We start from the raw sequence: 27,233 nt of genomic DNA on the forward strand, positions 1-27,233 counted from the left end.
TAAGTAATATATCGTTGTTCGGCTTTCTAAACCAGCGATGTATAGTGACAGGCAGAACAATGAAATGCTTTTCCACTAGATGGCAGAAGAAACACTTACCCGTTGCCTCCTATACAACAGAATATTACTGTATTGCTGTACTCAAATAGAAGTAGTGGAACTTCAAGAAGCTCTGGTACACCTTGCACTGATTCAACTCCTGTAACTAAATAAAAGTAAAAAAGTACAGTGCGCCGAAATGTATTAAGTAAAAACTGAATTTTTACTGTCAATTAGAGGTGCAATGATTAATTGGCAACTAATTGATTCTCAAATGAATGGATTTTGACGATTGATTAATCATTTAGATACTTTTTAAAATAAAAATAATTGTCCAAATCTTCGCCATTTCAACAGTACATTGCCCAATTTCTGTTATCCACCGTGATAGCAGAGAGCATGATTTGGAAAACAACATTTTTGGCTATTTAATGACGACATAATCATTATTTCATGATATACTGCTATACTTTCTCTGGTACGTTTGTAATCTAAAATATGTGCCTTGGCTCCATAAAGCTTGAGAAACGCTGGTGTGATTGATCTTCAGACGGAAAGATGACTTCCCCACAGACCGGTAGCCCGCCTCCTACGGAGCAACACGGCCCTCCTGCGCAAGATGAGGACAGCCAACAAGAGGCGGCGGCGAGGGACGCGCCTGTGAAAAAACGGGGAAGAGGCCGCCCCCCCAAATCCAAACTGTCCTTCAAGTGCTCGTCCTGCGCCGAGTCCTTCCGCAGCGCGTCGGCGCTGCGCGAACACAAGCAAGCGGCGCACGCCAAGAAGCGTCCGCAACATCCCCACGCGTGTCCGCAGTGCCCCAAAATCTTCTCCAGCAAGGCCCATCTCTCCAAACACGAGAGCACGCACTCGGCCCAGCGGCCCTTTCAGTGTCCCGACTGCCACAAGGCGTACAAGACGCCCACCGAGCTGCGCAACCACAGCCGCTCGCACACGGGCGAGAAACCCTTCGCCTGCGCCGACTGCGGGAAGACCTTCATGCAGGCCATCTGCCTGCGGATCCACATGACGCAGCACAACGGCGAGCGGCCCTACTCCTGCCGCCAGTGCTCCAAAAGCTACCCCACCTTGTCCAAACTGAAGGTGCACACGCGCTCCCACACCGGAGAGAAGCCGTACTTCTGCGGCGAGTGCGGCAAGAGTTTCGCCGACCCCTCCGTGTTCCGCAAGCACCGACGCAACCACCAGGGCCACCGGCCGTACGCCTGCAACGAGTGCGGCAAGACCTACACGGAGCTGAAGGACCTGAAGAACCACGAGCGCTCCCACACCGGAGAGAAGCCCTTCCTGTGCTCCGACTGCGGCAAGGCCTTCTCCCGCTCGTCCTCGTTGGTTTGCCACCAGCGCATCCACTCGCAGAAGAAGCCCTATCAGTGCGAGCAGTGCGGGAAAGGCTTCACGCAGCTGTCCTCCTACCAGTCTCACCTGCGCACCCACTCCGGCGAGAAGCCCTTCCTGTGCCCGCAGTGCGGCAAGATGTTCTCCGACCCGTCCAGTTTCCGCCGCCACCAGCGAGCCCACCTGGGCTTCAAGCCCTACCCGTGCGACAAATGCTCCAAAAGATTCCGACAGCCGGCCGATCTGGCCGTGCACGAGCGGGTCCACTCCGGCTTGCGACCTTACAAATGTCAGAGCTGCGACAAGGCCTTCGTGGCGTCCTGGGACCTGCGGCGCCATTTGCTGGTCCACACGGGTCTGCGGCCCTTCTCCTGCAGCGAGTGCGACAAGTCGTTCGCCGAGCGCTCCAGCCTCAACAAGCACCGCCGCGTGCATTCGGGAGAGCGGCCGTTCAAGTGCGGCGAGTGCCTCAAGTCCTTCGTGGTGTCCTCCAGCCTGCGCAAACACGAGAGGACTCACTTGGCCGAGCAGGCGCAGCCGCAGAAGCCAGCGGGGGACGAGGCGGAGGCGGAGGCGGAGGCGGCCGCCTTCGCCGGCCACCACGCCACTCTGCCGCAGTTCTCCTGCGCCCACTGCGACGCCACCTTCGGCACCTGGGATGAAGTCCAGGCGCACGAGAACCTCCACGCGGTCCAGCGGGCCCCGGGCAAGGCGGCGGGCTCGCACAGCTGCTCCGCCTGCCAGGCGGAGTTCGCCGAGGCGGCCGAGCTGCAGGAGCACGAGAAGCAGCATCCCAAGCCCAGGCCTCACGTGTGCGCCAGCTGCGGCAAAGCTTTTCTCAACCGGGCCGGCCTGCGCAAGCACCAGAAGATCCACTCCAGCAGTAAACCTCACAGCTGCTCCCACTGCGGAAAAGCCTTCCTGTTCCCCGCCTACCTCCGCAAACATTTACGGACGCACATGGCCGCCTCGCTCTCCGACCTGAAAATCATCCACACCGACCCGCTGCCCTCGCCCCCGCCGCCGCCGCCGCCGCCCGCCGCCGCCGCCACCGTGGAGACCGGCGGCATCTCCTTGACCATTCCTGTCAGTGTGTCTGCCACCACTTTTCACACCCTGCCAGAGTACTTGGTCAAGGAAGAAGGACTTTAAAAAACATGTTCAAAACTCGTGGCCTTAAATTGAGTTTCGGTTTTTGGGACCCAGCCCGACGCCCCCATTGGGTGGCGAAGGGGTGCAACATTTATGGTGAATTTCCTGAAATGCAGATGGAGAATTTTGGAAAAATATTCCAAAATGTAAACTTTCAGTGGGAAAGTCAACTGGGAATTGAGGGCAAGTTATCATATTCAAGCGGAAGTATTTTGTTTTGTCATAAGCAGACATCCATGCAAAAATAGATAGCTCTCCTTGCCTACATGCTAGGGCATCACTCTACCTTCAATTTTGGGGAAATGGGCGGCTGGCCGGGCTGGTGCACATTCTCGCCAGAATTGAGTAGGCTTCCTCGTAAAAAGTGATGCACAGAAAATGATTTTAATATAAGTAATGATCGCATTTCTAACAGGTGTCCAGCTACATATTGCTTCACTTTTTATTTATTTTTTTTGTATGATGGCCTACTAAATTTTTGTGGAAACATTTTTCCTTCTGTGAAAGTTGCTCCACGTGTTTCTCCCTGCCCTCAGAATATTTGCATTGTTTTGATTTCACGACCGTTTTACTGCGTGTTGGCATCACGTAGGAAAACACAACTTGTGTTATGCATCATTTCAAGAGGAATAAAAATAACCTTTCACACATACTGTAGTAGTCACTTGAGTGCGTGGCGCACCCTGTGTCTTGGACTCGGTATAATTGGCGAAAAGGTGTGCGAAGAAAAACAAAATAGTCCACGATTGTGGCGAGAAGCCATTATAAACGGCCATAACTTGCCCGGTGCTGCATGCAAGAGTCTTAAGAACAAGTCCACTTCTACTTATCATCAAGATTGTCCTTTAATTTGACAAAAGTGGGCTAGAAAAATACGCATGTAAATCAACTCGCTACTCAGACGCCATCAGCCACACCCGACAAGGTGACTTTGAAACTCTAGTGTCCACGAGTGGTCATCCAACCTCTTAATGACGACCTCACGACGGAGATCACTAAAGCCCGCTCGTCCTTCCTCTAAATTGCAACCACTGTACGTCCGCCTCAGCTCTCATTGTTGGCATGTTAGACACACCGTATAGTGCAAAAAAAAATGCGTTGGCCCGAAGCAATTCGGACAGTCAACTCGCCAAATGTAATGTGGCCTATCAGCAGTTTTGTGCGTGTGCGCGCCTTTCAGTATTTGGACTGCTTCCAATGGGGCGAAAAGTGAAGGTTCTGCTGATTCTTTATCATGATGGTCTTCCTGTTGCTCTGCTTCATGGTGTACAGCAACGCTGCGCCAGCGTCTGTCAGAGACTGGTGTGGGGGGGGGGGGGGACACGGGGGAGTTAGGGAGTCATCGCAGCAGGAAGTATTCTAGCACCATGTAACAATAGCTGGAAGTACTCTAGTTTCAACAGGAAACATTGCTGCAGGTTTGAGGAATTCCACAAGAAAGTATGATGGCGGGAAATGTAGCAATCTGTCAGTTATTTGCTAAATACTGGACGATAAATTACACAAGAAAAGACTCAAGAAGAAGAAGCAATTGGATGAATTGTAGCAGGATTGGAGCTGGAAATATTTGGAAGTATCCTAGTAGGGATTATGAAAAATAACGGTGAGTGTTTTATCAGGAAATGTTTTGAGCAGAAGATATTCTGAAGCATTCCAGTAGGTTTCTCGTTTTTAAATCGGAAGGACCCTAGCGGGAAGTATACAAATAAGGAAGTGCCGCGGGAGCGAGCCTCCAAACAGGAAGTACCCTCGCATCACATGTCCGAATTGTTTTGATGTCATTTACCTGTGAGTCGGAGACGACAGATTTAGTCTGGAAAACAAAAGGGATTACATTAAAGCAGAAGAAAAGCGACATACTCAACATGAGGACAAAAAAAAAAAAAAAGAACAAAAACAGACCCGTGTGAAGCTAAAGATGTTGTTGTATATTGGCTCCATGGTGATGACCCATTCCTTGTACGTCCGTCTGTCCTCGGCGCTGCGGTTGTGCGCTCTGAAGACGCAGGAGACAAGCAGACGCGACTTGAGCAAAAGGAGCCGGCCCGGCTTCTCTTTGGCCGCCATCCCAGCCGCACTCACATCACTCTCTCGATGAGCTTCATCTGCTGCTCGCTCTCCCGCCGGGCGTCCAGGAAGCGGCCTCGGACGGCCAGAGCGGCGCTGGCCTGAGAGGAGTTGAGCTGGATGATGGGCAGCGACAGAGAGGACAGCGCCACCAAGCTGAGGAGGCGGGAAGCACATTTGTTGCTTTGAGCGGGGCAAGGCAACTCGGCTGACGTGGTTTTGTACTTTGAAATAAAATGCACGACATCACCTTTCATGAGTGACATTTCGGGTCATGGTGAACACTCGCAGCATCCGCTGTCCGTTCTTCTGCATGTATCGGAGCTGCAGCTGGACGGACACCGTGCCGCCGGACTGAGGCGATGATGCTGGAAGGCATGTTAGGACGATCAAATTGAGGCTTTTTAAAAATATATATTTTTTAACAAATCCAACATGGTGGCTTGGATGCAGTTTGGGCTGACAACCAAAATGTACGAAAAGGGTTAAAGATGCGTCTCATATTGAATAATTTGAAGGTCTCACTACGCTACTCCATTTAAAAACCTCTGACTTCAAGCCATGGATTAATGATGTAAAAGTTTTTAAAAAATCATCTGAGATTATTATTATATATATTTTTTTTTAACAGTTTGTCACGCTTGCAGCTATTCACTGTAAAGACATTTTTTGGGATACAATACAATCCAATACAATTTTATTTATGTAGTGCATTTCATAACAGCTAGATCTGTAACAAAGCACTTTACAAAACAAAACACAATAAATAATAATAAAAAGGCCACAATACACAAGTGTTAATCAATAAATTCACATAAAACACTATATACAATTGACACCGGAAAAGATGAAAATTTCGCGTCTGATCAAAAGCCAGTTTAAAATAAAAACAATTTAAAAATGAGCACTGACTACTATTATTTCATTATCAAAATGCACAATTTAACAACCACGGTATTCTCCACATTTAATTTTTACTCATTTGTTATCTCATTCAAACAACTCATTTTTACACAGTTAAATAACGGCTTAATGTATTATAATTAAATACACTTGTTTTTTTGTGTCCTTATAGTGTATATTTGGTTGCCGTGACAGCTGCCATCATCAACTCTTTTCTTGGCAATATAAACCAGTTTTGCCACTCCAAGTATCGCACATCATGCTGATTTGTTCTTTCCGTGAGCACTTTTGTCCGTTTGACTTCTAATAACAGTCAACTTAGTCATCACCTTTTACGCCCCCTCACTTTGCTGCTGTCATTTTTGTCTGACGCGATGTTTACATTTCCTGCCCTTACGAATGAGAATTCCAAACTAATTGCCACTTAACTGGTGACGACATCGGCTTCTCTTACCTTCTGCCTCGTTGGCCACAAACTGGAAGGTGATCTCTTCTTCCAGGTGCACATTTCCCACCCTTCTGACTGCTTTGTGCCCCGCCTCTTTTTCTCCTCTCATTTGCCTGTTGCACATCATCGAGACCCATGAATTATTATTATTATGTTTTTTTTTATAACAAGGGCAAATTATATTAGAATCCGAATAGTGTTATTGTCATTGTAGCACAGGGTGCAACGGAATGGGACAGACACAAACATAAGGGAGGGGGAGGGGGGAAAAAAACAACAACTCTAGACTAAGCTCCTGTAAGTGTAGCAGAGTATGGATTTGGAATGGTAACCCGTTGAAGCAGAAATCTGATTGGGCCATAAAATTTTTTTTTTTTTAAATCCATCTTACATTGATTTGGGCAGAATCAAGGTGACGGTGCACTTGGTGGCTATCGTGCTGTTCTCAATGATCTGCTCAAACTCCGAATGTAGCATCCTGGGATTTGCGATCACCACCTGATGGGCAATGAGACGACACACAAAAAAGTGATCCAAGTGGATTGAAAAATGATGGTACAATGAGAAGCTATGTTACTTTTCCTCCTGTGCGATCTGCAAGTGTTCCCAGTTCGTCCAACCTGCAGTCAGTTCCCTCGATAGAGAGCACTGACACGGTCACACTAGTCAAAGAGGCAGAGTTCACTGTCATTATGTCACTTAAGGCACCGCTGTTCATTGAATTGAAAAAAAAAAAAATGAAATTGAACACTGTTACTGACAGCTAAACCTGCAAATGATTTTTTTCTGTCTGTGAGGTACTACTCCGAATTTGGATTGCAAGTATTTTTGAAATGACCCCTGATTGGCAGCATCTTCCCCCAATTCCTGGTAGAAGACGGTGGACGAGAGGAGCGTGCGTGCGTCGTTGTCCTCCACCTCCAGATTGCCTAACGTCGTGTTGGCCTTCCCGTCCGTGCAGATGATCACCTTTTCCAGAGATGAAGCTCATGTCACTTGTTTGCTTTCGACGAACGTGGTCGTGCACGTGTGGATGAGAGGCACCTTGGAGCCTGGGTGTCTGGAGGCCATTGTGATGGCGACAAGAGCTGCCGGGCCCAGAGCTGTGATGCCAATTGCAGACAACCTTCAGAGGAGAAAAAAAAAAAAAAAAAAAAAAAAGCGACACAATATTGTCAAATTGAGAGAAAGCGAATCCGGCAGAGATTGCGTGTGAATGCCAAAGAACCGGCGATTAGTTGAAATGGAGAACGTGAGGCTTGAAGTTGGAATGGTTTGAATGGGTTGAGAAATGAGGAAAAAATCAAATGTCAAGAGGTTATGGGAATAATACTAAAACGTTTTTTTTTTTTTTGGGCCGATTTACTGGCCGATTTATTGTAAATGCTGCTCCTCGTACCCCTTGACTTGCTCCTCCAGGAAGCTTTTGGTGTATGACAGCGGCGGTGGAGCGGTGAAAACAGACGCGGCCAATTTTAGATGGTCGCTGTCCATCAGTTCATCTCCACTGAGCACACGCGATGGGAAATCTCCGTATCCGTGTACTGTCACCTGTCGTAGAATGGCAGAATAACAAAAAGCTCTTAAAAAATGCAAACGTATTGATTTTAAACGTTAAATACAACTGAATTGTACTTAGACGGTCATTGCTTCGCGTTCCACTAGAGCGAGCCCACGTAATACACTGAGACTCACTGAAAGTAGCGTTTCGAGATTTTCTTTCTGTCCAGGCATGAGAAAATTGCGTTTCGTTGTACCTCATAGTTGAAGGTGATGAGCCCGACGGGTGTGTCAAGCTGTTGTTTGCTCAGCTTTTGAACACATAGTAAAACAGCTTCCTGGACAAACTGGAATGAACACGATCGTTTAATATTCCATAAAAATACTGGATGTGCTGTTCAACTTGCAAGCAAAGCCATTTAAAAAAAAATGCTTTCGCACCTTTTACAGAAAGCTTTGATGTAGCATTTTTTCAAGAAAACTAAAAATAATTGCTTGATGGATTAGTTGTTGTAATTTTGGACATACCTCCAGGCGCGATCTGTAGATCGACTCCTCCCCCGTCAGCACCTTAACAAGACAGGACCGCGATCACAATCTGTGCTGTGAAGTAACAGTCGTACTTTGGATGCGCCGCGCACCTGAGAGGTGATGCTCATGGAGGCCGAGATGTCGATGCAAAAGATGAGCAGAGGCTGGGAGTTTCTCAGGAGTTTTTCGGGCGAGCTCAGCACGAACAGGCCGTGCTGCAAACCGGCACCTGGGGCGCTTCTCCTCTCAGGCGGCTCACAGAAGTAACACCCCTTAGTCTGCAACTAAATAAAATTTGTAGGGTTTTAGTAAAGGAACTGACGGAAGGATAGAACGATAATCAAGTTCAGCTTGGTGAAAACTGTCAGCGATTTTCGTATGTTGTAAATTCCCCATCATTCACAATATTCCACAGGTTTCACTGTAAAAGAAGTTCACCATAATATGTCCTCCTGCCACATTTCTTGACCAATTCAACTGAAAGTCTCATATTCAACATTTCGACAATTCAATGATTCCGCAGTAGTATTCATAGAGTGACTGTTTTTTTCTAGTCCAATAAAGTTTGTCAATAAAGCTATAATTTGTAGTGCAGTGGTGCAGAATTGTGGGACACAGCTAGATAGCTAGCGAGTTAGCTAAAGAGCTAACTCTAGAGCTAGTTACAGTAGAGCGCCGCCTAGCTAGCTAGCTTCAGTAGAGAGCTAGCTAGCTAGCTAGATGGAAACTGTGCATCCACCTTTTGCTATTCACACAATTTTGTGTTCACTTAAACAAGCCCAGATTTCAAAAGAAGTCAATTTGTGACTAAACTGAGACAAGATAATCATTATTTCAGTGTGTATTTACACTTGTTGTGACTTTTTATGTGGTGGTGTGCTGTGAGGTTTTTCTAATAAAAAATATGTGTCAATAAAGGTTGGGAAACACTGATCTACTGTTGTGTGCTGCTACTTTCCACTTTGCTGCTGCATCATAGCTATTTTAGCTATGCCGTTAAATGAAGGGCAAGCTTTGCCTACCAGGTCGTCATAGGTGTAGTCCAGCACAGAGCCACACTGGGAGCAGGAAGTGGGGATTCCTTGTGTGTGCTGCACTGGAAAAATCACAAACATCGTCATTCTAAGCGAGTATGACGCAAACAACCACGATAAAAGTTGACTAACCTTTCTCCGAGAGCAGCTTTCCCAAACTGACAAGGATCACGTTGGGGTTTCCAGGCAGCGGCTTCGTCACTTCGGTGGATGCTGTGGAGCAGAGATGCGAAAAGTATTCACTGGCTTGAGTAGAAGTAAAGATACATGCCTATTTTGACAGTAACAACTAGAGAGTACAGCTATCTTTTTTTTTTAAACGTAGGGAGTAAAAATGGAATGTCAACAGAAAGACGAATAGGCCTACTCACTTGAAGTATGGGTGCCTGAAAAATGTACTTAAGCACAGTAACAAAGTATTCATGTTTTCTTAACACTGCTGCAGAGCCACAGGGCGACGTGACATTTGCAGTCTTGTGCCAACAGGTGGTAAAACGATAGCGATCTGTACCTGGAGGTGGCGTGGCTAGAGGCGGGCACAGCGGCGGTTCTTCAGGGGCGGAAGAAGTGGGCAGAAGCACCACGTACTCCGGCATGTTCTTCACTAAGGAAGGATGAGGAGGAAGACGAGGGGCTGAGACTGCGGGGAAATCGTTTGTCTGAGTAGAATCAAGTCCGTAGACCTTTTCACCATGACGTCAATATGTCCTTCTCGAGCTCCGCTTTTTACCACTCGTAAACAAACAAACCCTTCTGTCATTTGAACAACTCATTCACACCAGGTTCGCATGATGCATTTTGAAAGGAATTAGGGGAAAAAAAATGAAAACTAAATCTTAAAGGGTATACCTGGCAGCACAAAAACCAAACACGTCAAGTTTTTAATCAGCTTTTTTCTGTGTTTGCTTACCAGCCGCCTGGCCTGGCGCATGCCCATTGAGCCTGGTGCCTTCTGGTGAATTGGACGCGCTGTCTGCGAACCATGACGAGTGTGACTCGACGTCGTTGTCATAAAGCGGCTGGCTGGAAGAAGGCGAGTGGCTGTTTGCTGCAGACCTCAAGTGGGGTGGAAGCAAAGCTGTGGGAAAGCCATATTCAGACACATTTATCCCAAAATACCCTTCACTTTAAATTACTTTTCCTTATGAACTTATTTTTCCTCCAGTGACACTAAAATGTGGCATTGTGGAAGAACAATCGAGGGAATATACGATTGGGATTGTAAAGTTAGCAAAAATGATAGCATTTCAAATACCATTATATCCCCATTTTAAGGGTGCTAGCATGGCAGCAACATTGCGAAAGCACAACAAAAAAACGCTCAGCTATGATGCTTTGTCACAGCACCTGTCTTTCGGGTGGGCATCAACTGTTGGGGAGATTTGTTCTCCAAGTCGACATTGTCATAGAAGATGGACGTGGAGCCCGTCCGCCCCTGCCGCTTGCCCTTGTTCGACTGCTTGCTGACCTTGGACGGCGACTTGGCCGCCTTGACCTGGATGGGCGGAGGAGGGGGCGCTCTGGGAGGCCGGACCCAGCCGACGGGAGGTAGAAGCGCTGCGAGGAATGCAAATACCAGATTGCGCCTTTGTGTTCCTTTCAAGCCGTCAAGCCCGCATGACTCACATGGAAGGCTTTTAGCGAGCTTATCTCCAAGAAAACATTTGGTATGAAAGGACGACAGTAAAGGTTGTTTCAGTTGGCTGTTGTGTAATACTTCACCAACAAACAAACGTGGCCGGAGTGCCCGTGAAAGCTCTTAGCAGAGGTGGGAGTAAGTCACACATAGTTAGCCTGAGAGCATAATTGCCTCAGTCCTTTTTTGTTTCATTTTCAACATTTAACTACAGTATTCACTTAAAGCCGTTTCGCTAATTATTTTTGTTCTTGCGAATGACCGTGACATGGATGATGGAGAATCATCAAGTACTGTTCCAAGTCAAAGAATGAATGCACCAAGAATGCACGGAATAATGTCTGCTAGCTTAAACCAAGATTGTATCGGTTGGATACTTGTGAAGACTTGGCTGGGAAAATATCCCAAGATTTCATGCTGCTGTCACAGAAATACGTCAAGCAGAAGCAGATATACCAGCCAAGATGTATTTTTGCGTATGCCGTAATGTGGGTGGCGTCAAAGTGTGATGATCATTTTAATAAATCACCATGAAACAGGGTGGTACCGTTTGAAGCTTTGTGTAGACGATAGAATAAAATGATTAAAGGCATTCATGAAACTGGCAAGTAATCAATAGAAACCAACCGGCTCACCCATTTTGTTCTTTTGTGTCACGGGAGAGCTCGAGCCTATCCCAGCAGACTTTTGCCAAGAGGCGGGATACACCCCAGCCAATTACAGAGCACATTTGGATCGTTTCTATATGTGATCTGATTTACTGGCAATTGCACGCAGGGAAATGACCACACTGCAGACAAAAGTATTGGGACACCCAGTCATTGCACTTGAAGGGCTCAGTGCACAATTTTTATATGAATTTAATGGGAATCTTAATGTATGTGTCCTATATTCCGAAGACTATTTTTGAAAGAAAAAAAAAAAAGAACACCCAAAAGTTGCACAACGACCAGACAATCGTTGCTAAAGATACATTGAATGCAACCCCAGTTAGAGGTGCCCACGGACACCATCCCCTCGACCCCCGCCCCACCCCGGCTTGCACACCCCTGAGCGTAAGAATGGCCAATTTCAAATCCCACCTGAGCGTTTGAAGGCTTGTTGGCTGTCCTTTGGTGGAGGCACATAGACAAAATCACAAGCAAATTCCATCGCGGTCGGGCAGGCCTGGGTAGTGAAATGACAAGTTCAGCAAAATCAGCAAACCCAGCAAACAGCAAAGCCATGACCAAGTGAGCATACGTGTGTATATAATACTTACTCATGGAGGGAATAGCAAGCACTGTGATGGCAGACATGGACGCGTACATGCCTTCCAAGTGTTGTAGCAGCAGGTGACATCAGCTTATCCGTGATGTGATTGTGAGACATCTTACCGGACCGGTTGGGTGACTCGCGGCGTCGTCAACGTCACCGGTCGCAGATTTCTGCAAAACGGGGGCCGCGCAATCTCACTTGATCAGTCACGTGATGCCCAACCAACTCAAATATTTGTGACTGGGAATGCAAACGTGGAATGGAGAAGTCAAAAGTTGCGATATGGATCTTGTAAATGAGCTTCAGTTTGCATGAGGGGATCTGTCAGAACATTTTGGGAGGATTTTATCGCGTTTTAAACAGTTTTGAAAAAACTCCTTTTGTGATCATAGTATAATCAGTTATTTTTTATTCACGATTTAACTGATTTTCAATTTTTTGGTGTAAATGTTATTTTAAAGTCATTAGCCATCTATGGCCAATTAGTATTTGTCATACAAACATAATAGAATCAATAATAATAGAAAGATAATGGAACAAGCCATAATAATAAAACAATAATTTTAAAGATAACTATGGTACAATATTCCCATATATAGAACAATAAGTACTACTAATAAGATAATACAACTGAATATTACACTGCTTCCAGTCATATTTCCATGCATTCAATTCCCGTGTATCAAGAAGCTGGAGTGGATGGAAAACTTGATGCTTTTATTTGAAAAAAGTCAGAGTTCCCCAAACGTGATCACCTCAAGACCCAACCTTGATTCCTTGCGGGACCCGAAACCACTTTCGAACATCATGAAGTCTTGCAACACTGACGTGAAGCGTGCATAACGTAACCATAAAGAACCTGCATCCAAAAAATGGAGTTGCCAAGAAAACAGCATGCCGAAATGACGATCGTGAAAAGATGCACATTTCAGCTCACAACATTTGACACATTCCTCCGCTGGCCGACGGCTCATTCGGGGGAACCCTGATCTGCAGTAAACATCAACCTTGGGAACATGCACTCATCTGTGGTCATCTGCGCTTTATCACACAGGGCTTCGGGACATAATAGTTCAGGAAGGGTGAGGTCACTCGACGAGTTCGACATAATTGGCCGGGTAGAAGCCCTCCTTCCCTCCGCTCAGGAGCCCTCGGCACCAGCCCTGGTCGTCCTCCTCCTCCACCTTCAGGAACTCCTCACCTGGGAGCACAACGAGCGTCACATCAAAAAACACACTCACGGGCACATATTCTTTATCCGCTGCGAAGAACGAGTAATATTCAGCTTAGTGAAGTCTTCTTTGCGTGCGTCTGTAATTGCATTAACTGCCCCGGGGGGAGGGGCCGACACTAGAAGGCATTGCCATTCATTTCAATGGGGAAAGATCAGTTACGTAACTGGTTTTCTCGCTAAGGTAGTGGTTGAAAAATAACAGTCACATATTGAGAGAAATGTTAGCGTTCCGTAAAAAGGCGCGCTCACATCCAAAGATATTACGTCTACTGTAGATATTTGTCGGCGTATCACCTGCTTTAAAGGAGAGCTCATCCCCCTCCTCCCCCGTGTAGTCATACAGAGCTCGAACCTTCACGCCTCCGATCATCACTCTAATAATAAAGAGTCATAAGAAACAGGGGGCATCAAGGATCCACTTCGAGGAGTGAGCTGACTTACGGCCGGCCTTCTTTGCCTTTCTGCTCTCTCTTCTTTCTTTTCAGCTTTTTCACCGGTGGCACCCACTCCTGAAAAAAGACGTTCGACAGGCATTTTTGAGTGGTGAAATTGTAAGACGTCACTCGCAAAGGCGCAGAGTTCATTTTGGACTATTCTCCATTATTTGCCGTTTTGAGTTTTTGTGCTAGCCTGGTAGTCAGACCCGTATGCTAGCTAATGCTACTGATGAGGCCCATGTGAAGGTGGTTCGTGTATTTGGTTGATGTAGTGTGGTGTTGATGCTTTGCCACCATCTTGTGGCATCTATATGCAATTACAACCTGTTTCTGGATTTTGCCAATTTTCTCTATTCTACCCGGGCTCGATATTATATGCGTTCTGTACCTGGATCTTTGGCCAATTGGTGAGCATGCCAGGCCCGTGATTGTTCTTCCACCATTTGAGGTCCTCCTGCTCGTTGATGGCCATCAGAGTTTGATGGAGTTCGTCGTACACTGCCTTTACGCTGGTGCAAACACACACAGGCACAAAGGCGCACGTTTGTCAAAGGCAACAAATAAAAGTGCGGGTGCGGGCCGCCTGGCCACCTGTCATTGTTGGTGACGTCGAGGTGTCTGTGGATGGACAGGAAGGTCTGCTTCAAGAAGCTGATGCGTTTCCTCTCCTCCTCCTGCGACTGCTCAAAAATGACCTCCATCTCCTCCATGTAGCGCGGCGTGTAGCTCGTCACGTCCTCCAGGATTTTCTCGTAGTGCTCCCGAGCCTACGGAGAAGCAATATCGCAGTGACTCGCAAACAACCTCCAATACGTACGCCATCTATACTCTGTTAAGTACACAAGTTGAATCAAGGATATTTACATCCATATGTCTGTATTATACTGCCCCCAGGTGGCCATGTCATCCACACCAGAAGGAGCAGCACAATGTCAATTGGATTGATGCAAAAAGTGTGACAAAAGCGGATAAACGCTTTACTTTTTATTTATTATTACTTTTTTTGGGAGGCTGGAACGGATTAATGACATTTACATTACATTCAATGGGAAAAGATGATTTATGTCGAGTTTCACGCTTAGTCACGGTACAAATTAAACTTGTTTTTTTTTTTTTTTTTTTTTTTTAACACAAGTTTCTGTATTTCTACTACATTGGGAATACTTTTTTGTCACCTCTGGCGGTGTCACAAATTCTGCCTTTACAAAGACAAAAATGCTCATTTATTGGAAGACATGATGTGGTGCTTGTCACAGCTCCCATGCCGGGCTTCATAAACACACGGAGCAGTGTAACGACAACGCATGTCCATATAAGGGCAGCGCATGGAGGAAAGATTCAAGGTTAAAGAACATTGTTTGGACAAGAACGGCGCAAGACTGAATAAACAAGTGCGTGCACCGGGAAGAGCAAAACTTTCTTGGAGTACAAGAAATCTTACTCAGGATTTGTGACCTTTTTCTTTTTTTTTTGTTCACATCTGGCCCACTGATCATTTACTTATCAATAGTGTTTTGATATTTGTTATGCTAATTAACGGGTTTTTTTCTTCTGTAAATCGAGTCATTTTTCATTCATTTGTATCATTAAATAATCAATTAATTTTAAATAAGAAAATCCCGTGTGTGTATTTTTTTTTTTCAAATAATGAGTGAAAATGACCCCTATGTCAATTTAAAAATCAAACGTGTTTTTCTTTTGAGGCGATCACCTTTTCTTTAGCGTCCGTGGCCACCTCTCTGGCCTCCGTCACCATCTGCTTTTTCTCTGGACTCAAATTTTCGACATCGTTAGCTTGCTTCTCTTTGTCCAGGGCGCTCTGCTCCTTCTGACAGCACTTGTGGAACGCGGCCCGGGCCTTCTCCAGCTGTTTAACACAAACACACGCATGCACACAAACACGCAAATGAAAGCAAACAATCCAAGTGAACCAGTCATGAAGAACTGCAAACGAGCGTTGCTGTCATCTTTGGCAAAGCAAATGCGCACATCAATTTGATGGTACAAATAATCCATTGTACAGTATAAACCATGCGGTTCCAAAAAGCTTTGATGTACTTGCTCGTCCACCAGCCTTAGCGATTTGTACCACTTTTTCCGTAATACCTAGAAATGACTCAAGCGCCAGAATGGGAAATTAAATTCTCGTGTAAACATCTGAACTGCGGGAGTTACGTGCGGCCACGGGCACCGGTGTCAATCATCGCCCAGACGTGACTTGTGTACGGGGAGAAACATCTGCTTTGTATTGGAAATCCTTAGCTAAGTCGAGATTCATTTGATCCACATGCAAGATAGTCCGGACTGGGCAATTGGTCTCGCGAGGGCCCTCTTGCGACCACACCGACAAAAGACAACTTCACCTGGTTTATTTGAGCCACTGACAATTAGAATGGGCTAACATTTTTTTTTTCCTCAGTTTAAAGAGACTGAGAAATCGTTTTAAATGATCACTATAGCATTGTGAAATTAGCAACCTTTTCTTTTTGGGCTGTCAGCTTTAGCAGGCTAGCACCACCCTTAAGATGAGTCCAAACTCAAGCACACTTTCTGACAAATATGAATTTATGGACCTTGGTCAGTTTCTTGTTCCATGGTTTCTGCGCTCGTGAAAAACTGGCGTTGTTGTCGTGGCTTTCCCGGAAGCCGCAGAAGAGCTTCTTGGGAAAGCTCTCCCTCTGCCAGGTCCTGACCCGCACGCCTTCCTCGGCTACGAGAGACTGCGAGATGGACGAGTGGAGGGCGGACAGCCGCTCGGTGGAGGTGAAGAAGCTCTGCCAGGCCGTCATCAGCGAGCCGTAGAGCGGCCCTGGGGGAAGGACGGCCACATGACAAATGGGGGGGGAAGAAACATAGCCGGCCTCGGAGGTGAGTCATGGAACCAATAAAGAAGTAATGGGCTCCATCTTTCCACTCTAAAGCACATGGACTCATTTAAAATCCATCAAGAGATCATTTCTAAATTACTCAGACTGTGCGTGTTCGCAATGTTTTGACAATTTAAATCCTTGTAATCCAGCTCGAACGTTCGTGAATACTGTACGGTTTGTCCTCACTAGTATTTGAATAAAAGCTCAATATATTCTTTATCCTCTGCAAAGAACAACTAATATTACTGCAGCTTACTGAGGAACTGTGACCTCCTCCTTCACGTATGTCTGTAATATAATGCCCCCATGTGGCCAAGTAGGAGCATCACAATGTCCATACAAGCTATTGTGGATATCCATTGGCTCGGTTCCTTTTGGACCCAACACTGAGTTAGTTATTTTACCTCATTTAGGTTCCACTGAATGAAGCAGTTTTAAAAGTGTTAAGGGCGTAATAGTGAAAGAACGCCAAGATAGATATCAAAAATAAAAGCTCAAGACGGCTTACTCACGAGAATCCACGACGGCCTTCCACTTGCTGCTCCACTGGCTGAGCTGCTGCGCGTACTGCTTTTCTACCCGGGCCCTCTCCGCGAAGCAGGCCACCAGGTCGTTGCAGGCCCGGTAGGACTGCTGGGTTCTGTGCACCGTCGGCACATAATTACCAGGCTGGAAGAACAACCCGCAGCGGTCAGGAATTGTATGCCGGCCAACTCACGTGCGCAACACTCGGGTTGCGGTCTTGCCCGTTGTAGTTTTACATGCCTGATGCAAAACTTACCATCCAGAAGCTGTGCTTGACGACGTCTTGGCTCGGTTCTCGGGGGAGGCTCGCCATGGCGGTGGCTGTCTAGCTGTTGCTGTTAGACAAGCGAGAGTTGCATTTCAATCAAGGGAAGGCAGTTTTTGTTGGCTGCGGCACGCCGGTGATTATCATGCAACTGGTTGGACGCCTCGACTGCGTCATTAGTCAAGACTGTCATAAAAAGAGCTGTTCTCAAGATTGTATAGAGCGAGTGAAACCGAGAAAGTCTCGAGTTGAACAGAAAGCTATTCTCTTGTACGAATGGGAGAAGGTGGACACACGGGTTCAATGTACCTTCTGCCATCTAGTGGAAGAGCATTTAAATGTTCTACACTGTAGGTCGCTAGCATAGATAGGTGAACAAACTAATTTCTAGTTAATTTTTGGACTGACTACAGATTGAAATGAGATAATAGCACGCGGCCCGCCTAATGGTCTCTCAAACAGTCGCTTGGAATTTGGGCCCAACCTATTTGAATATTTGGCAGAATAAAATACCAATAACCAATTCACCGGGTGATTATAAATTATAATAAAAACCTGTCTTTTTTGGTCCCTTAATGCTTATAACAATAAAGATATGACTTACAGGCAGAACATTTGCTTGGGCCCTTTTTTGAATTACTGCTTTAGAAAATATAATAATGCAACAACAACAATGTTGCTGCTCTTCTTGGCCAAAAATGAAACAACTTATTTATACCAGCCCAAGCTTGGATACATGCATAGCTGTCCCAGTTGCAGACTGGAATTCACAAGGAGGGCGGGGGACGGTCTTGGGGGGGGGGGGGTTCGGTCGAGGACTGTAGCGGCAGGAATAGAACAGCTGCTCCTGCGTTCTTCCCAAAAATAAACAGCAGTGAAAGGTCATCTTTCCCTTTGCTCTGATGAATGCAGAAAGCCGACGTCCAGCCAGCGCCACCCCAGCCCTTTTTCAGAGCGTAATGCTGCAAATCAAAGGAAATTGTGGCAAAAGCTGGCCCGGGCAAAAAGACGGCAGTCTCAGTCTGCATGGACAGATTGTCGTGTGTGTTGTGAGTAATGCGAAAAGTGACTAGCCACGCCTCACCGCCACCAGACATGACTGCTCCTACTTAGCTGTCATGCAGCTAGCTAGTCGTCGCGCTAAGAACGAGACGACAAGCTTTCTTTTTCTGACAACATCTTTATCTTTTTCATGTCAAAGCAGAGGCAGACGAGGACAGAGGGAGCCAAAGTACTCCCAATACTTAAGCACACTTTGAAAACGCATTTTGCCTTCAGACAGTCTGCTGGCACAGCTGCTTTAGAGTGCCTCGATATCCTCCACAAGTGCACGCACATCATGCTGAGGAAGACCAAAGAATGAGTTAAGTCTGTCTTGACTGTCGGCATGTGGGCAGGGAGTTGAGTTGATGTGACTACTTTAGAGCGTCTCGTTGTTGGCCACGATTGCGCTAAAATCACGGAGAGACGGCAGAAGAGCGATGTAAAAACCATTTGTCTGTCTGACAAGTCTGACGTGACAACCAGAGTGTGAACAGGGGTTTCTTTAGAGCGCCTCGTCGCGCTGTGGAAAAGCACCACGATGACCCAATGGGACATATTTCAGTAACTGGAGGCTTTAAGTGGCTATATTTTCGCAAGTCAAACATCTATTTACATGGACGCATAGGAAAGATGCTAGAGCAAGTAGCATCCATTTGTAGGCGTGGTCTTTGACGGTTGGGCAGGGTGTGGTTTCAGCATATTCAGCGGACACGCCCACAGCGTTTGTGAGCAGAGACACCTTGGATTTTTCACAATTGTGAAGCCTCATTTTATAAACTTCCCTTGAATTAATCATTCAAATTTGGCAATGTTGTTAACAACATGATTCTCTACGGTGGTTTAAAAGACAACACTTCACTTTACAGGGATTTTCATGCTCCCGGTTTCATATTCCGCCTAAAAACTCCAGAAGATCTCAATCGGATTTTACTTCTCTCTGCTCGCATCTATTTTTATGTCATGTCGTCATCGGCAGAGGGTAGTAAAAAAAAACCACGACACATTTGTACTTGGTTCTTTCCCACCACTGAACGGAGACAAACAGGACACACAGAAGCTGCATTCTCAAAGCCAAAAACAAAGCTAAGGTGGCAGCAGAGCAGTCAGTCACGCAGTGGGCACTTACATGTTGTCCGTGAATCACCACTGATTACTCAAGTGAGCAGCACTTGTTACTGGAGGCTCTCCCTCTTAGCATGCAAGCACCCAGACCCCCCCCCGCCCCCACCTCGACCCCATTTTGCCACACTTAAAGTTACACACACACACACGGTGCTGATAAGAGTCATACTGGTCTTACCTTTAGCTTGATTTCCTTTCTTCTCGTTGCCCCTCACTTGAAGTCCATCCCTGGCATCCTCTCACTCCTCTTTGACTATCACTTCTCCAGCCTTGAGGGACCCCCCCACACTTGCCCCTCCTTCTGTCACTCTCTATATGGTGCTAATGGGATGCCACAGTGTCATTTTGACTTGTGTCAAAGTGCTGCGGAGTCATGTGAGCTTATTAGACAGTGGATGGCATTGGCGTCCTGTTCAGGAGTGGCAAAAGTACTCGCAGTCTGTACATATGTAGAGGAATTGATACTTGCATATAAAAAAACAAAAACAACAAAAATACTGGTAAAAGCAGAAGTACTGATGTATATATTAATAGAATACAAAAACTGTCATACTGCATCAATTGCTTGTGCTTGCCTTGGCCACCTAGGGGCAGTATATTACAGACAAAGATATACTATTCACTGAGACATCGGAGGTCCTCTCAGCTCATCAGTACGGCACGAATAGTCATTTTTCGCAGAGGATAAAGAATATATGACTGTGTACTGTTACATTGTCAGTCTATATCTAACGCTGCACTGTTTGTGTTCAACCTGTTGCTTAAAGGGTTACAAACTACCGCTACATAGATGCTATTAACGTTAGCATTAACCTAGCGGCCTGAAAGGCCTAAGCTATCTGGTTACTTGTCTTGGGACTTTTTGGACACACCTCATATTAAATGGAAACACATGGAGAAACATAGGTCACTAGAGTGGTCGCAGTGCCCCGTGGGTGGTTTGGAGAAATAGCAAATATTAATCCAAGACTGAGTTCCGAAAACAAAAGGTCGCAGGTGGTAGCGGTACAACAAAGAAAGTGGAATGTGTTTTTTCTCAATACATCCTGTTGTAAAGGAAGTGGTTATCCCAAGACTAACCTTCTTAACATTGGGAATTTATTCTACGAGACCTCACATAATAAACCCACAAAGTTGTACAGTGAATGTGAGCCTGACCACTGGGCTAGGAAAACAAAACAAAAAATCATTCATCCTCTTCCAAGCTCTTATGAAGAGCTCACGGGCGTCTTTTTTGGTTTGCTGCATGACTGCGGCCCCTGCTTGCTTTGAATTAAGCCATTTGGTTTAATCCCTCCCAGCGAGCGCCATCCTTTTTCTGCTATTAGTTTGGGAAGGCCTGATGGGAAAAATAATCCTGGACTTGAAAACATTTGTCTGTCTTCAGGGCTGCCAAATGAGTCAAACCGTACCCAGCCCTGTAAATAGCATCATTACTAAAAAGGAGGAGACGGTACAAAGAACAATGAGCAAAATAAAGACAATCAGTTCAGTATTTATTTCAACACAGTTGTACTTCTATCGCATTTAAAACGTAACTTTATATTCATATATACTTTGTTAAACTCTGCATACGTACACTCATACTGTATGTGGTCATATTCGTTATACATCTCACTAGACCTAAAATATTTGTATAAATTATGTTGTGGTATGTAGTGCTTCCTACACTACAGCTCAAGTCCTTTTCACGGCCGTCGCGCGATAGCGCTGAGGCGACTCGCCGTGAAAGAATACTGGAGCCATGTTTTTGTTACTCACATGGCGAGAATATGCGTTCAATAACAGGTGTTGGCTTCACTAAGGGGGCGGGGGGGGGGGGGGGGAGCGGTAGAATAGACAGCATTGACACAAATCTCCAAACGAAACAACACACGGCCACGCTATTTGGAAGACAGAGATTTTTCAAAATGGTTACGCTGACTTGAAATTTCAGGGTGAGCAAGTTTGTGAAAATGTTGCAAATCTGAAAATAAACATTTGCTTAAAGGCATTTAAATGAAGCGTTAGAGTTTGTACTAGTCCAAATTTTCAGGCTAATATTTTCCCCCTTATAGCAAATATCAGATATCTGGCTCCTTGACTTCAAATAACAGGTGTTGGTATCGGCTCCTGAAAATCTAAATCCAGAATGACGTATTTTAAGTGGTAATCTTTTCAGAAACAAAGATGTATTTTGTCAGGATAAATAGTCATAGCCAGCTTGAGTACCACTGACATACTACATCACAATTCACACGTTTCTCTCGTGACTTGAGGCCAGATTGCGTGAAAGAGGATTGTCAACAAGTAGCAGCAACAGCAAAACCCCAAACTTTTTTTTTTTGTGGAACAGGCATTCAAAGAAAGCCGCCGACCGGCACAGAAGCAGACGTACCGCTTGAAAAGGGTGTCAAGGTTCGAGAGGTGAAGCAGTTAAAAAGCCCTTTGTGAACATGGCACATACAGTGAGACGATGTGGCACATGAATCCATTCCCTCTTGACTTCTGCTATGGCACTCGTTAAAAAAAAACAAAAAAAAGACGAAAAAAAAAAAACGGTCACGGTTTGAAATGAAAAATAAAATAGAATCACAAATCGAAATTATGGAGTATTAGGGTTGCACTGTAAAAAAATATTACCATTTGAATTGTGCTAGGATGAAATCTGAAGGACTGAATATTATATTATAACTATTTGTAATTCTTTTTCTCACTATATTACTTCATAGAACACAACCAAAATATTACAAACTGCCTTCTTTAGAGAATATTGCCATAATTTTGAGAGAAAAAAAAAAAGAGAAAATCTTCAGAGAAAAGGAAAATATTGAAATGTCTCAAAGTAGAAATGAGGGAAAAAAAAAAACATTCCAATAACGCGGTCAAAATATTACAGGACAAAAGTTGCACTATATTATGAACATAAACGACATTAGCCATTCAAAATATGGTCGACAACAGCTGCCGGCCAACTTCTGCTCTCACATTACTGTGGGAATTTTCACATCCACCCGACACAAGTCTGACGTTTTTCTCGTTAACCTTCTGGCATTTGTCCTCGCAACATCACAACTTCATTCTCGTCACGTGACGACGTTTCGCCTCTTCGGCGTGGCCCTAACACTCGTTGCTACTAAATAAACAAAAGCGTCTTCCAGTGTATACACGACTACTCAAGGCGAGCCATTTGAAATGAGTTTGCTGCTCGTACAAACCTAATATTGGCTAATAGAGACTCCTGCTAAACATGTAATATATATTTAGTGCTCGCAAGTAACACACATATAAATCTTATTATTGGAAAGACTTTTTGGGGAACATGGCAAAAAAACGCATACTATTATTCAAACGACGTTCTTCATCGTCAAAAAAAATAAAATAAAATTAGAAATCCTCCTCTGTTGTCCTCAGACTTTGGCCTTGTAACGCAACAAAGTGATGTCACGATGAGGTCCTTGTGTTTCTGGCAACATTTTAGCGGTGTTTACCCTTTAAGCATCTTTATAAAGTCAGACTGGCGTTTACTCAGCGTTCGCAGGCGCAGCAGATGGTGTGACAATCCATCTGTCCTTGCGTGTGTGTGTGTGTGTGTGTGTGTTCTACTGCGTGTAAGTGTTATGTGATATACATTGAACCCCCGCTACATCGCAGATTTTCAAGCAATCATTTTGATGAGTTTTTACTGCATATAGGCAAGTCCGAATTTAGAATTGGCTGCCTTCAGTGTAGTACCGCATTGTGCCACAACATGCCGAGCAGTGCTGAGCTCTACGGGAAGAGATGCCGCGGAATTAACAGCAAGGAGAAGAGGCAGAGAGAACTAAGAATGTAGAGTGGAACTTGCTTTTCTTTTGCCCCAGTTTTCGTACAATTTGGTTTTCAATTAAATTTTTTCGTCGAATTTTTGTGCCAGTTTTCATACATCTGCTTGGTTTTAGTACCAAAAAAAAAAACACACGTAACTAACCGGAATCAATGTGCATTTATATGAAAACTTTCGAAATTGTGTTAATGGGTTACACACTCAACAACTCAAGGTGTAAAGAGTCCCGGTCTGCTCGGCAACATTGACGAAATATCATTTGGTTGAAAATATCGGTGTTGAAATGTACAATGTTGAATTCCCTTTTGTGCATTTTATGTAAATGTGTTTAAAGTGCATAGAAGAGGTAATCGTATACTTCAATAAATGTTCTTTGTATGGTCTCAGGAAATCGTGGATGGGTGTGCTGCGGGGTAAACGGGGGTTCACTGTATACGTCATTTCAGCACCGTGTTTTGAACCAGGAATCAGTGCGCTAATGTGCAAATCAGATACAAGCATGACCAGCCTGACAAAGTGTGTTGAAGTCCACTGTTCTCCTCTTCCACATCTTCTGTTAATGTTCCTTTGCCACGTCATGTGTTTCTCACACATCTTTTTTGTCATCTCTCAATCACCCCATCACTCTCAATCTGTGTCTCTGGGGGAAGGAGTGACATGCAACGGCCTGGGGAGAGAAGGAGGGCAAATCAACACGAAGGGAAACTAAAGCGGGCTGCTAAAAGTCACGGGCGAAGGATTGAGGAAAGATTCACTTCAAATTACAAATTGTATGCATACGATGAAGAAAAGTGGGGACTCAGCTTTTCCGGAGGGACGCTCTATTTTCCTTTGCGATCTACGACCCTGCTGCGTTGAAGTCTTCCCTCACCTGTCGGTGAGTTTCTTCAGCGCCCTCTCGATGTTCATTCGATGCCCCACGCGTGTCACCCCCAGGTCCAAGAAGTCATCCTTGGTAAGCGAAGGCAAATGAGATCCGTCGATTTCATTATCGATAAAGCGCTCTATGTGTTCGCCCAGGTTCAGGTAAGCCAGCCAGTCGGCCACGTCGTACTTGGTCCAGTAGGGCAGCGGCTTGAGAGCGAAGGGTTTGCTCGGCGGGGGCGGGGTGAGGTGGGGGAAGTTGAGGCAGGACGGGCTCGGGGGCAAGTGCAGCGGGGAAGATGCTCCGGAGAGGTAATGTGTCGGGGAGAGAGAGTGGGAGACCAGCAACGGGTTCGGACTGGGTGCGCCCGACGGTGAGAAAAGTGGCGGCGTCGAGGCTGTGTAGGTATCGCCGAGGGGGAGGCCGGGGGAGGGAGGGGTGAGGGGTCCGGGGAATTCAAAGGGGTTGCTGTAGACTGGAGTGCTGGGGAGGATGGGCAAGGAGGACGGTCGCGGAGGGGTGGAGTTGGGCTGTTCGGTGTTATAGATAAGAGGACTGGGGGCGCGGCGTCGAGAAACGGCAGATCGCATCTCCTTCGTGGGACTGCACTGGAAATCAAAAGTCTGCCGCCGCATCTTGGAGCGGTGCTTGGGCGACGTCGGGTACGGGCAGTAGGTCGGCGAGTGCGGGGGGTGCGAGTGAACCGGGGAGGTGGGCATCTGCGGCGAGGGGGAGCGGGTCCAGTTGCGTTGTCCCGGTACCTGCGGGGAAGGGGAGACGGAGGGGGTGGTCGACAGATTGGGCGGGAGCACTGGATGGTGCTGAGGTGAGGAAGTGGGCAAGGGGGAGGTGGAGCGGCCGGTGGGCGGGCTGTGAAATGTCTCGCTGAAATCTGCAGAATACCTGAAAGACAAACATGACACGGCCAGTATAAACCAGTGATTTATAACCATCGGGTCCGTGAGTGCCACCTTGAGGAGAAGACAGGAACTTTCAGTTTTGTCATGTTTTTTTTTTTTTTTTTTTTTCTTTGAGGAAAAACATTTATGCTATTCATTAGTCTGTCTGTGGTGTTTTAACATTGTTTGTTAGCGTTAAGCTAGGCGGATTTGGTTGTTTTAAATACACAACGTGTAATTGTCTTTGTTTTATGTTTAGTTTGACAGTGAGCTTCCACCGGGAGAGGTTAAATGGCTTGAGGCCTCTTTTTTTTTTAATAAATAATTGCTCACTATCAGACAAATTGCTGCTTGTTGTGAAGTGAGATGAGTTCACAGCACGTACAGTGCTCATATCTCACGTTTTTGCTTGAAAGTCAAAGCAAATCAACTGGCCAAACTACAGAGAGCTATTTGCTGAAGATGGGGACTGAGCAAAGAGCGAAACTCTCTTTCGTCTAAATGAAGGCCCTTAAATCACTTCAAATCAAACCAAAATCAAGAAATATTTTAAATGGTCCCCAGTGGAAAAAAAAAAGTTGGACAGCGAGGTCAAAAATAAAGCCTACAAATTCCTACAAGCCAAATGAAAAGATACCGAAAAGAACCCACCTGTGCATGGTGGGTGATTTTGGGGTTTGGCTCCAGTCGTCCATGCTCCTCATGCTACTCATGTGGTGAAGCTTGGAGCTCAGCTCATTGATGATGCTGGCCTTTCACACCCGAGAGAGGCGAGTGAAGCCTGCGCGCGTCCAAAGCCACGCCGGTTCTCTGGAGCTGCTCGCGTTCCCCCAACTCCGCCCCAGCCTGCCGACCGAGCGTCAAGAGGCCTGTCCAAGCAGGCCGCCAACGTCGCGCTAAAGTCCTCCTCCAGTTTGGGCCTATTCTGCAAAAGTTTCCTTTCATCGGGTAGGGCTCCGTCTAGCCTGATATGGTCTGGCACGTTTTGCCGATGCAGTTGTAAAGGAGCAGGGTGGGTGCTGTTTTGCCTTCGTAGTGCAACAGGCAGGACCTTGCCTGCTCCCTCCTTGTAATCAGTCAACTTTGGAAAGGCAGGGTTTGCCAATTTGGAGTTTTGCACCGCAAACGTTTGTCCGGCAGAGTAAGCTGAAGAAGGATTCTGCAGCGCGGCCCCTTTTCGCCCCTCGCCGCATGCGCCATCTCCTCCGACGCCGCTCCTGTCTCCTCTTAGCCCCGTCAATCCCAACATTTCCAGATGATGGTCACTGCTGCTGTGACTGTCCAACTCTTCAATCCCAGAATCCACCACCGCATCCTGCCATTCTCCACCCTTGGACATATTAGCGGCGTGATGAACATGGTTGGCAGCTCTGCCCCCTGCGCCGAAGCCGCCCATGGCTCCTCCCACAGTGGCGCTGTAGTCGGAGGCCCGTGGACGTGGTGGCGGTCGCGGCGGCCGCGCTGGCCGTCATGGTAGTGGTGGCGTACGACATGGTGTTGGTGAGGGCGGCCGTGCCTCTGTCGCCAGCTGTGGCGTCGCAGCCCGCCAACGGCTCGTTGGAGCCGCCGTAATACGAGTGAGAAAGGGAGACGGGTTGGGGCCTGTGTAGGTTGGCGGCGGGCAGAGCAGGGGACGGTAAAGACGGCGAGAGAGCCGACTGCGTCAGGGTGGCCACCTCGCTGTCGTAGGAGGTCAGGCTGGAGGCCGCGGAGTCGCCGCCCTGCGACGAGGTATGAGGAACGCTCGGGGTCCTCGGGCACGGTAGAGGAGGCGGCGCTGGAGCGGCGGATCGAGGACTCGAGCTCTGGTAGTAGTCCTTCATCCTTTCGTTCTTGCCGTTGGCAAACTGTAACGGAGGTGGCAAAGGATCCGCAAAGACAAACTCCTCGTCGACATCGATTGAGGGAGCCGGTGGGGGCAGGACCATCATTCCCAGATTGTCCGCCTTGGTCTCCGCCATGGCGTCGGGTGCTGTCGGGACCGTGTACTGAGGGATGTAGCTGGTGTTCGGAGTGCTTTCCATCTGCAGGAAGGACGGCCGGCGGGGGGCGGGCTGAGACGGGGGTGGCGGAGGCTGGAGGGGGGGAACAGGTCTGCAATCGGGGGCCTCGTTTTCTCTCTCCCTGGGGCTTGGGGGGTAATACTGGCTTGAATATTGGCTGTTTCTGTCCTCTGAGAAACGAACCCTCAGGCCTTCTCGATGCCCGGCGTCCTTGTCTCGCTCCGGCTTCTCCCCCCCC

General features: G+C 46.6%; 4 protein-coding genes across 6 annotated transcripts in view; 1 reads left to right on the forward strand and 3 right to left on the reverse strand.

The window, feature by feature from the left end:
• The first annotated feature begins 573 nt into the window (after positions 1-573).
• Positions 574-3,200, forward strand: znf668 (zinc finger protein 668). The gene has a single exon (XM_086017032.1). It carries the CDS (start codon positions 598-600, stop codon positions 2,548-2,550), a length of 1,953 nt encoding a protein of 650 aa, XP_085873158.1. The 5' UTR covers positions 574-597; the 3' UTR covers positions 2,551-3,200.
• Positions 3,201-3,376: 176 nt separating this feature from the next.
• Positions 3,377-12,050, reverse strand: LOC147128881 (circularly permutated Ras protein 1). Of its 2 annotated transcripts, none has more exons than XM_086017031.1 (21): positions 11,931-12,050; positions 11,752-11,836; positions 10,381-10,590; positions 9,944-10,111; positions 9,545-9,637; positions 9,166-9,246; positions 9,022-9,095; positions 8,110-8,283; positions 7,997-8,038; positions 7,726-7,815; positions 7,368-7,519; positions 7,013-7,094; positions 6,807-6,937; positions 6,546-6,630; positions 6,360-6,466; positions 5,975-6,081; positions 4,868-4,985; positions 4,633-4,773; positions 4,453-4,546; positions 4,337-4,363; positions 3,377-3,849 (listed from the first exon to the last, which is right to left on the reverse strand). In XM_086017031.1, the coding sequence occupies exons 2-21, from the start codon at positions 11,819-11,821 to the stop codon at positions 3,727-3,729; spliced, it is 2,169 nt and encodes a 722-aa protein (XP_085873157.1). In that variant the 5' UTR covers positions 11,822-11,836; positions 11,931-12,050; the 3' UTR covers positions 3,377-3,726. The 2 variants fall into 2 exon arrangements, with proteins under 2 accessions (XP_085873157.1, XP_085873156.1); XM_086017030.1 differs by having other exon boundaries at positions 9,545-9,673.
• A 572-nt stretch (positions 12,051-12,622) lies between these two features.
• LOC147128882 (protein kinase C and casein kinase II substrate protein 3) lies at positions 12,623-20,629 on the reverse strand. Of its 2 annotated transcripts, XM_086017033.1 has the most exons (10): positions 19,602-20,629; positions 17,249-17,327; positions 16,980-17,136; positions 16,171-16,406; positions 15,309-15,464; positions 14,189-14,364; positions 13,986-14,106; positions 13,602-13,669; positions 13,455-13,534; positions 12,623-13,127 (listed from the first exon to the last, which is right to left on the reverse strand). In XM_086017033.1, the coding sequence occupies exons 2-10, from the start codon at positions 17,303-17,305 to the stop codon at positions 13,015-13,017; spliced, it is 1,164 nt and encodes a 387-aa protein (XP_085873159.1). In that variant the 5' UTR covers positions 17,306-17,327; positions 19,602-20,629; the 3' UTR covers positions 12,623-13,014. The 2 variants fall into 2 exon arrangements, with proteins under 2 accessions (XP_085873159.1, XP_085873160.1); XM_086017034.1 differs by lacking the exon at positions 13,455-13,534 and having other exon boundaries at positions 19,602-20,627.
• A 269-nt stretch (positions 20,630-20,898) lies between these two features.
• LOC147128883 (SH3 and multiple ankyrin repeat domains protein 1-like) overlaps positions 20,899-27,233 on the reverse strand; it is a 36,285-nt gene continuing 29,950 nt past the window's right edge. Inside the window, 5 exon segments of the mRNA XM_086017026.1 lie at positions 20,899-24,996; positions 25,644-25,747; positions 25,749-25,829; positions 25,831-26,421; positions 26,423-27,232. Coding sequence (XP_085873152.1) covers positions 24,096-24,996; positions 25,644-25,747; positions 25,749-25,829; positions 25,831-26,421; positions 26,423-27,232 — 2,487 coding nt within the window. The 3' untranslated portion in view covers positions 20,899-24,095.

This window comes from Filicampus tigris, chromosome 19 (genome assembly GCF_054856515.1).
Source record: "Filicampus tigris isolate MCC_2025a chromosome 19, RoL_Ftig_1.0, whole genome shotgun sequence".
Classification (NCBI taxonomy): Eukaryota; Metazoa; Chordata; class Actinopteri; order Syngnathiformes; family Syngnathidae; genus Filicampus; species Filicampus tigris.